Source organism: Mandrillus leucophaeus, unplaced genomic scaffold (genome assembly GCF_000951045.1).
Source record: "Mandrillus leucophaeus isolate KB7577 unplaced genomic scaffold, Mleu.le_1.0 Scaffold510, whole genome shotgun sequence".
In the NCBI taxonomy this organism is placed as follows: domain Eukaryota; kingdom Metazoa; phylum Chordata; class Mammalia; order Primates; family Cercopithecidae; genus Mandrillus; species Mandrillus leucophaeus.
Window position 1 is genome coordinate 657788 of NW_012105476.1, and position 10483 is coordinate 668270.

General features: G+C 45.5%; 1 protein-coding gene across 5 annotated transcripts in view; it reads right to left on the reverse strand.

Annotated features, from left to right (window-relative positions):
* PPP1R7 (protein phosphatase 1, regulatory subunit 7) overlaps positions 1-10483 on the reverse strand; it is a 47676-nt gene that overhangs the window by 21297 nt on the left and 15896 nt on the right. For 2 of the 5 annotated variants that reach the window (XM_011996382.1, XM_011996384.1), the window contains 2 exons: positions 10050-10154; positions 6640-6726 (listed from right to left, as the gene is read on the reverse strand). In XM_011996382.1, coding sequence (XP_011851772.1) covers positions 6640-6726; positions 10050-10154 — 192 coding nt within the window. Of the gene's footprint in view, positions 1-1510; positions 1586-6639; positions 6727-9330; positions 9461-10049; positions 10155-10483 lie in introns of those variants that run through there. The other 3 variants (XM_011996386.1, XM_011996385.1, XM_011996383.1) reach the window with 2 other exon arrangements.

Below are 10483 nucleotides of genomic sequence, written 5' to 3' on the forward strand. Positions count from 1 at the left end.
AAAAAAAAAAAAAAAAAAAAAAAGAGAGATAGGAAATGCTTTATGTATTTATAAGTAACTGTTACTTCTTACTCTATGAATACCCCTAGTTTTCAACTGGTACCTCTGTGTGAGCGGTTTTTAATGTAAGAATGTTAGCCCTGCATCTGACACATGTGGGTAACATATTTTCCAATGTTATCTGTAGCTGGCCTCCACCCAGTTGGCCAGCCTTTTCTATGTTCCTTCTGTTCATTCAAATATGTTTTGGGCATTGGTTGGGCATGGTGGCTCACACCTGTAATCCCAGTACTTTGGGAGGACCAGGAAGGAGGACTGCTTGAGCTCAGGAGTTTGAGACCAGCTTGGACACCACAGTGAGACCCTGTCTCTACAAAAAATTTAAAAATGGTCCAGACGTGGTAGCTCACTCCTGTAGTCCCAGCACTTTGGGAGGCCGAGGTGGGCTGATTACCTGAGGTGAGGAGTTTGAGACCAGCCTGGCCAACATGGTGAAACCCCATCTCTGCTAAAAATACAAAAATTAGCCAGGCGTGGTGGTGTGCACCTGTAATCCCAGCTACTCAGGAGGCTGAGGCAGGATAATCATTTGAACGTGGGAAGCGGAGGTTGCAGTGAGATTGCATCATTGCACTGCAGCCTGGGTGACAAGAGCAAAACTCCATGTCAAAAAAAAAAACCCACAAATGTAGCCAGGTTTACGGGTGCACACCTGCAGTCCCAGCTACTCGGGAGGCTGAGGTGGGAGAATCACTTGAACTCAGGAGGTCAAGGCTTCAGTGAGCCATGATCACGTTACTGCACTCCAGCTTCGGTGACAGAATGAGACCCTGTCTCAAAAAAGAAATGTATCAGGCACTATTCCAGATGCTGGTAAGACAAGAGTGAACAAAACAATATTCATACAGCAGAATATTATTTGTCCTTAAAAAGAAAGGCAATTCTGACACACGCTACAGAATGGATGAATCTTCAGGTCAATATGCTGAGTGAAGTAAGCCAGTCACAAAAGTAAATACTGCATGATTCCAGTGATATGAGGTTTGTAATCAAATTCATAGAGACAGAAAGTAGAACGGTCATTGTCAAAGTCTGGGAAGGGGAAAATAGGGAGTTATTTTTTAATGGGCACAGAGTTTCAGTTTTATAAGATGAAAAGAGTCCTGGAGATGGATGGTGGTGATGGCTGTGCACCATTATGAATGTGCTGAATACCACTTACTGTACACTTAAACATGGTTAAGTTGGTAAGTTTTATTTTATGCATGTTTTACCACAATAAAGAAATTGGGAGGGAAAACAAAGTAAACCAAACACAAATTTTCCTGCCCTTATGAGGTTTATATTCTACAGTGCGGGAGACAGACACAAAAGTAAAATAAATAAGTAGGACTTCTGTTTCAAGCCATGACAGAATAGCTGGTGCTGGGCTCCTGCCTTTGTCACAAGCTACTAGAAAATAGGATAGAATAGGCCAGGCACAGTGACTCACGCCTGTAATCCCAGCACTTTGGGAGGCCGAGGCAGGCGGATCATGAGGTCAGGAGATTGAGATTGTCTTGGCTAACACGGTGAAACCCCGTCTCTATTAAAATACACAAAAACTTAGCCGGGCATGGTGGCGGGCACTTGTAGTCCCAGCTAGTCAGGAGACTGAGGCAGCGAACCCGGGAGGCGGAGCTTGCAGTGAGATAGTTCTACTGCACTCCAGCCTGGGGGACAGAGCGAGACTCTGTCTCAAAAAAAAAAAAAAAAAAAAAAAAAAAAAGAGAAAGAAAATAGGCAAATAGGATGGAATATATGAAATAATTGTTTTTATACATTGGACAACAAGCAACACAGAACATTGATTCTTGAGAGACAGGAAACAAATGAGGTGGGCGGTGTGGTCATCCTGGCCTTCTGCCTGGCCTTCTGCCTGGAGGAACTTTCAGGACCACAAGGAGGCGGAAGCCAAGCAGAGCTTGGTGGCCACAGCGAGTTGAGATGGTGATTGTAGTTTGGGGAGGCAAAGGGAGCTGGAATGCATAGATAGGAGTGAGCTATGTAGGGAAAAAGCCTCCAGAAATCCACATGGTGTCCTCCTGAATCCTGGACCGAAGATGAAGCTGTGCTAGGCAGCGTGAAAAGCTAAAGGCTGGTCGAAGAACGACTAGGGAGTCCCGAGCTGCAGAATGCCCAGAGCTCACCCACAGCAGCTCCATGTTTGTGTTCCCACCAACCACAGTGGAGAGAACTTAAATACCCAGGATTTTCACTACAGATCCCAGGAGGGCCACAGCTTCAAAACAGCGCTAGATTAATCTTACGGGGTAGACTATTTAGATGTGCTCTAATAAAGCTTAAAAACAAGCCTCAAAAGGATCAAGCTGTAACTTAATTGCCTGTCAGAAAAAGTCCAATATGTTTTGAAGGAAAACAACATAAGTTCGACGTTCAACAATTGAACACCATAAAGCCCAGGATCTAATAAAAAATTACAAGGCGTGAAGAAGGAAGGACTTAAAGGAAAACACAAATCTAATGAAGAGAGAAAAATAATCTACCCCCCCCAAAAAAAAAAAAAAAAGCTAAATGTTCTTTTAGAGTTGAGAAAAATACAACATCTGAAATAAAAAATTCATGACATGGGCTTAACAGCAGATAGGACACTACAGATGAAAAGATCATGATCTGAAGATTTAACAACAGAAATTATACAAACAAGCACAGCAAGATGAAAGCCCAAGGGGTGGAGCTGGGTGGAGGAAATGGCCTCGGGGCCTCCCTAGCACCAGAGGAACATGCAAAACTGGGTTTTCAGAGAGAAACGGGGGTCGGGGAGCAGGGGCAGGAACTGTTTCAGAGAAAATAATTTCCAGAAGCTTTCCACATTTGATGAAAACCATAAATTCACAGATCCAGTGAACCCTAACACATCCAAGAAAATAAACTACACCATGGCACATTCTATTCAAGTTGCAAAAAACAAAACAAAGTAAGAATGATTAAAAAGACCATTTAAAAAGCAGCCAGAGGAAAACAGATGATAAAAATGACTGCTGACTTATTAGAAATAATGCAAACCAGGGCCATGTGTGGTGGATCACACCTGTACTCTCAGCCCTTTAAGAGGCTGAGGCAGGAGGACTGTCTGAGCCCAGGAGTTCGAGACCAGCCTGGGCAACATGGCACGATCCCGCCCTTTTTTTTTTTTTTTGAGACAGAGTGTTACTCTGCTGCCCAGGTTGGACTACAGCGGCACCATCCTGGCTCACAGCAACCTCTGCCTCCTGGATTCAAGCGATTCTCCTGTCTCAGCCTCCCCCGTAGCTGGAACTACAGGTACGTGCCACCACACCCAGCTAATTTTTGTATTTTTAGTTGAAACAGGGTTTCGCCATGTTGGTCAGGTTGGTCTCAAACTCCTGACCTGAGGTGATCCACCTGCCTCGGCCTTCCAAAGTGGTGGGATTACAGGCGTGAGCCACCACGTCCGGCCCCATCTCTATTTATTTTAAAAAAATATTTTTAAAAGAATAAAAATTTTATAAAGGAGAAATAATGCAAACTAGAGGATGAAGGAATAAAGTATTTAATGTGCTTAAAAAGGAAAAAAAAAAAAAAAAACCTGTCAAGCTAGAATTGTGTATCCATAATATTAAACTTCAAAAACGCAGGCAAATTAAATAGATTTTTCAAACAAATAAAAGCTGAAGGATTGGTTTACTGCAGAATACACAACGACAAAAAAACAGAATTCTTCAGGTGGAAGGGAAATACCAAGTGGAAACTGAGATCCACACAAAAGAATCAACAATGCCAGAAATGGTAAAATAAGTGAATTTTCTTGTTTTTAAATTTCTTTTTTTTTTTTTTTGAGATGGAGTTTTGCTTTTTTGCCCAGCCTGGAGTGCAGCGGCGCGATCTTGGCTCATTGCCCTCTCCACTTCCTGGGTTCAAGTGATGGTCCTGCCTCAGCCCCCGAGTGGCTGGGACTACAGCATGTGCCACCGTGCCCAGCTAAGTTTTATATTTTTAGTAGAGACAGACCATGTTGGCCAGGCTGGTCTCAAACTCCTGATCTCAGGTGATCCACCCACCTCGGCCTCCCAAAGTGCTAGAATTACAGGCATGAGCCATTTTTAAATTTCTTTAAAAGATAAGGTATCATGGGGATCATAAGATATTTAAATGTAAAATATACAGATGGTGATAAATTAAAAATCCATTTTTAAATTCTAATCACTAAAACAACCCTCCCTTCAAACAAGCAACAAGAAAACATTAGTACAGAGGTATAGCAAATAAGCCAATAATAGAGTTAAAATAGACTGCCAAAAATTAAAAAAAAAATCTCACTCCAAAAAGTAGGCAGGAAAGAGTAAACAAAGAATAGATGAGACAAATAAAAAGCAAATACTAAGATGATAGACTTAAACTCAACCATTTCACAAAATGTAATTAAATGTAATTATATTAAATGTAAGCAGTCTAAACACACCACTTATAGGCAGAGATTGTCAGACTGGACAAGAAAGCAAGACCTAGTTATATACTTTTTACAAAAAACACATTTTAATTATAAAGGCACAGGTTAAGAGTAAATGGATGGAGAAAGATTCCATGAGAGCGCTAATCATAAGACAGATGAAGTGGCTATGTTAATAACAGACAAGATATACTTCCAGGACAAGGATAAAGAGGACAGCAATAAAGAAGAACATTTCACATGATAAATGGATCAATTCATCAAGAAATCCTCAATCCTAAATATGTATGCACCTGATAACAGACTTTCAAAATACAAGAAACAAAAACTGATAGAACTGAACGGAGAAATGGATCCACTGCCAATTATAATTGGAAGGTTTCAACATTCTCCTCTCAGTAATCAGAACAAGTAGGGAGAAAAATCAACAAACATAGTATTTGGGTTGTAAGAAACTTTAAGACTGGTTTTCTATTTCTGCCTTAGAGACTAATGATGTGCATCTCAAATGTGATATGAGCATGGAACTGAGTTTGAGAGTTCCTGGTCTGCAGCTTTCCTTCCTGGAATGCAATTCTTTACCTGTAAAATGGGGTAATATGATCTTATCCACATGATTGCTGTGATAATTGGATCAGAATGGAAAGAGGTATGGGCACTATAAAGTACTGTGCGAATTCTTGCTTTTTTTTTTTTTTTTTTTTTTTTTACTATTTTTGGTGGTCTAAGGAACAGGATTCTTCTGTGTCACAGGGTCAGGCACTATCTGGCCCCTAGTGATGGATCACCAGCCTGCCTGCCTCCCTGCTAGCTGTGGTGCCCAGGTTGGCCCCTGCCTGTGGTCTCAGTACTGTGTGCCCCATGCTCTGTTCCTCGGCAGGGCATGCAGAAGGAATTGTAAGCTTCAGGAACATTGCTTCCGTATCAGCTCATTTCCCAAACCTGCTCCCTAATTTTTTGCCAGGTGCCCTTTCCCTATTACCTAGGTCCTCTGTCTCTGGACTCCTTATTCCTGTTGTTTGGTTTCTTTGTGTGGTTCCCTGGCTTCTTTGCCAGCTCCCTATGAGCTGATCCAACCAGCCTCCCACCAGCCACACCTTCCTTCAAGGGTGGGCTGCACATAGACCCACCTGGACTCACTGAGGCTCCCCGTGGCCTGGGACATCTTTATCACCTGCCAAATTCTGACTCGCATCTTCCCAGACATGCTCTGGTATCACATCATGACACTACTCAAGACCCAATGCCACCAATAAGGGGCAAGGAACATTTGCAGCAGGCCATCTGTGTTCTAGGGAAACTTGGATGACCCTTTAAGATGGGGAAAAGAGAACGCACAGGACATAAGCAGGGTCAGCAGCACAGCTAGAGGAGAGACAAGGAAGAATGATGCCTTACACTCTGCATGAATCCTGGATTAGACTGAATGTATCTGAGGACACTACTACATTCACAGCATCACAGGGTGACACCTGTGCCATAATCTCTGCAGGGGCCACATGCTAGGGGAAAGGCAATAAGCCTTAGGAGAATTCTCCAAGGGAATCCTAATACTGAAGACTTCAACTCGGGGATCATTTCCCAACCCGTTTAGAGGAAGTGCAAAAATTTATTATATTCTGTTTCTCTTCCTGCTGACACCACAACGCTACTCCTGAAACCATACCTGTGACGAGACAAATACAAGGCAAATTCCAAGATGGCTAACTGCAGAAACCCATCCAACATTTCCTTTTGTGGTGCTGGAATATAGCTGCAGGGAATGTGTCTGCCTCTCTGCTGAGGTTTGGAAACCATCTGGTCAAATGACAATTTTAGGTTCTACCCATACCTAGATCAGGGCTTCTCCAACCTCTGTGTGTACTGCAATCACCTGGAGTCTTGTAAAGCAAAGATTTTGACTCAGTTTGCATCTGGGCTATGGTGGGGCCCAGGATTTTGCATTTCTTACAAGCTATGTCAAGGCTGCTGATCTGTGGCTCATGCTCTGAGGAGCACAGACAACAACCAACACAAGTCTACAAAGGCACCCACCCCAATCTCATGGCGGGACGGAGCCACTCAGCAGGAAGGCTTACAGGAGATTCTCGTATTCACTCATACGACATTTTAATCAGCGAGACCAGTTTAGTCGAAGTGTCATCAACCCCAGCGTATATTAAACTTACCCAGAATTCTTGCAGCTCTGTTAGATGGCTGATATTTTCAATCTTTTTGATTCTATTTGATGCAATGTCCAACATCGTGAGTTTGTTCTAAAAGGAAATAAAATGTTTCCTGGATTACCTCTGACCAACGTGATTTGCATGACCACACAGGCAGTGTCAAGTGCTGACCTTAGGGCTGCAGGTGCACTACCCTCTCTGCCCTCACAGGATAAGGGCATGCTATGGAGGGTGACGAGACCTGCCTGCTTCCTGCAGCCCTCCCTGGGACAGTGTTTCCATCAGAGCCTGCCCAGCTACCTCCTTGAGCTCTCCTGATCACTGGAATTTGAGACTGTGTCAGACTCCAAGCCCAGTGCTCTCAGATCCCTGTCCATTGAGGCCCCTGGTGAGACTGATGGTCCCAGGAAGAACCAAGTAACCCCCTGACGCTCTGAAGAAAGGCTGACAATTGTAGTCACATTTACTTAGTGCTCATCACAAGGAAATGTACGACCAAGTAATCTTCAAAACAAAGTTCCTCCTTTCATTTAGGGATGAGGAACTTGGGGCTCAGTGGGGCTAAGAATCTGCCCACGTGCATAGTAGCAGTGGGAAAGGCAGGACTCTCGGATCCCATGTCTAAACTCTTGTCTCGGAAGAGGCTGCCAGGAGCATGAGTGCAGAGAAAAGACCCGTGCTGAGGACTGGGTGCTGGGCCTGCTGAGCACCTGCTGCAGGGTGTGTGCCCCCACCGGGAGACAAAAGTGTGTTTTTAGGATCTTTTACTTTGAAAATGCACATCAGTTACTCACTTTCCAATACACATTATCTAAGCCTGGGTAATACTTTTGTTTTTCATCAAAACGAAAATGTTTACAAGCTGTCCGAGAACCTCTGACAAAGTTCATTCCCTTCTCTGCCCTCACGCTCTGCTCCCTCCTAGTCCCTTCCTTGGTTTTCTACTGCATTTTTGGTATTCCAATTCCAAAGCCTTCCAAGTTTTAAGGGAAAGTTAAAAAATGTCTCAAAAGCAGACACTCCTCCCCCCATCTCCTCGAAACGTACCCAGCCAGTAGCTTGCCCAATTCGAAAGCACTATGGCTGTGGCCTGGGAGCTTCTCTGGCTATGCCACCCTTGCTGCCTTGGCACCCAGCACGCCAGCTGGCACCAGCTGTGCGTGTCAAGTCTGATGCCACTCTCCAGCAGGCTATGCATGGCATGCTACCTAGGAGGTGCCTTCAAACCACCCCATCTTGGTGCCCTGGTCAGGTCTGCTCACAGAGTATCAGGCTCCACAATGTGCGAGAGAGGAGCTCAGTGGGGCAGGTTCAGAGCAAAAGGACTGCAGGAAAATGTTGCAGAGGACGCGACTGTGGGCAATCCAACAACACATCGCCTGGCGGTGGGGCTGGAACAGGCCTCTCTAGCAGACAGCAGCTCTCCCCCACACTCTGCACCGTTCTGAGATGCTCATGGTCATCTGGTATGCAAGCCCAGAAACTGGCAAAATGAAAGTGGCCTGGAACACACGCAGGATTTGAGCCTCGTGAGGTCCAAGTACTAAGGCTCAGCACGAGGGGCAGAGTTGGTGGTGGGCTCTGGCTGTCAGAATCGGTCCCACATCTCTGAGTTCAGTGATCCAGGTATGCACTCAACACTATTTCACGTTTTTCTAGGGGAGTTGGACAATGTTGTGAAAACTCATCCAAAGCAAACTAGTAAGAACTGCTTAAGAAATAGAAAAAAAGAACGGAACAGGGTGAGGAGAGCAGGCACACCAAAGGGCATGACACAACGCCACAGAAATGACACCTGTCAGGGACCACTGCAAACATATTCTAGACCAACAGGAGAGCCCCGAGCTGGAGGAGACACTGCAGAACGAGACAGGAGTCATGAGACACTGGGTTGGGGGGCGTCATCTAAATTCCCATCTGGGACAAAACTACATTTACGTTATTTCCCACCATAAAAATAAATTCCAGATAAATTAAGAAACAAAACTTAGGAGAAAATATTTGTCTGATCTTTAGTTGAAAAAAATGGCAGAGGAAAGACTGTTACATTTGATCACGATGAAGATTACAATAACGTCATTACCTTTAATACAAGCATTTTTTTTTTTTTTTTTTCTGTTTTGTTTCAAAGGCCCAAGAATAATCTGGTGGTTAACCAAGATCACAGTGTAGCACTTCCACTGGTAAAATTCTGAGTTATACTTCTTTCCAGTTTTCCTGGGACTGGCTGCTTATTTGAACTGTGCTGCAGATTGTCTGTCTCCTGGTGGACGCTTGGTGGTGACTGTGGGGCCTTGGCTCGGGGAGGCCAGGGTGCAGGAGGGCACCAGGGCTCCCTTGAGCATGGGCTCCCTGCTGCGCAACCCGCCCAGCCCCAACCCCAGCCCCTGCCACACAGTCCTCAGCGCCATTCCACTGCAGGTATGTCTCTAAATCACACAGGTGAACACTTGGTTTGCATGCTAGTTTTATAAACTTTTAATTTCAGTGCAAAGTCAAAGGAAGGTGACTAAACTTTCCACAGGCAAATGTGAATTTTTCCAAAATTTTATGCAGGTGTTGGTGAAATTTACTGATGCCAACTAGGCCCTGGGGTTGAGGCACAAAGGCCTAATGAGATTGAAACACTATGTTTACAGACCAATCTGGTTATATTTGATGGCAATTTAACAAAACAGAAAAAAACAAGTAAAATTGAATGAGAAAAAGTCTTTTATTTGTCTTGAACACTGCACTGGGGCAGAGTAGGGTGAGCTGGAGGCAGCTGAGGAGGGTGGGGGCTCTGTGAGCACACTTCCACTCAGTATGTGAGGCTGTCCTGCACCTGAGTGAGAAGGGCCAGGGAGGGTGGGAGGAGCATGGACAGGTGTAGACAGCAGGCAGTGCGGAATGGGGGAGGAAGCTGTTCATACTGTAAGAGGAGGAGGGGGCTGGGACTGAGAGCTGGTCCTGTGCTCTCTGTGGGCTGGAAAGTAGGGGCTGAGGCCAGTGGGGCCATGGGCAGGTCAGTGGCCTAGAGGAGTGCCAGTCACCCTCATACAGGGCCCTTTATGAGCAGGTTGGGTTTTTTTTTTTTCAAATCCTGCAAAATGCCTGCAGTGACGGTGGGTGTGCAGTGGATGCTGCCCCACTGAGGGAGCCTATGGAAGCCTGTGCTGAAATTCCACATAAAGCGTCAACCCTTCAAGGCACACTCAGGGCAGAGGGCCGACAGGCACACACAGCTCCTGCGCTTTTCGGTGTAAGGAGGGGTCCCTTAGTTTTTAGGATGGGAAGGTCTTTCTGATAAACCTCCAGAGGCAGGGCATCTTCCTGACACTGGCCCAAGAGGCCAGTGTGTGCTGGCTGGCCAGGTGCCTGCCCGCCTGGTGCCCACCGCCCACACAGCCCCAGACAGACAGTGGGTGTCTTACATTGTTCTCCAGGCCCTCAATGACCTCGATGCCATTGTGGCTAAGGTACAGCTCCCGCAGGTTCACCAGGTTCTGCAGACCCTCGATCTTGGTCAGCCGGTTGCTCTGCAAGAGGGAGAGCACACAGCTGTCAGAACAATACAGAGGGTACAAAATGAAACGGCTTTTAGGAAATGAGGTTTTGTGTTATCTTGAAGAATTCTAAGAATAGAGCATTTCACTTAAAACATGCTAGAATGGGGCCGGGCGCGGTGGCTCATGCCTGTAATTCCAGCACTTTGGGAGGCCAAGGTGGGTGGAATCACGAGGTGAGGAGGTCAAGACCATCCTGGCTAACATGGTGAAACCCTGTCTCTACTAAAAATACAAAAAATTAGCCGGGTGTGGTGGCGGGCGCCTGTAGTCCCAGCTACTCGGGAGGCTGAGGCAGGAGA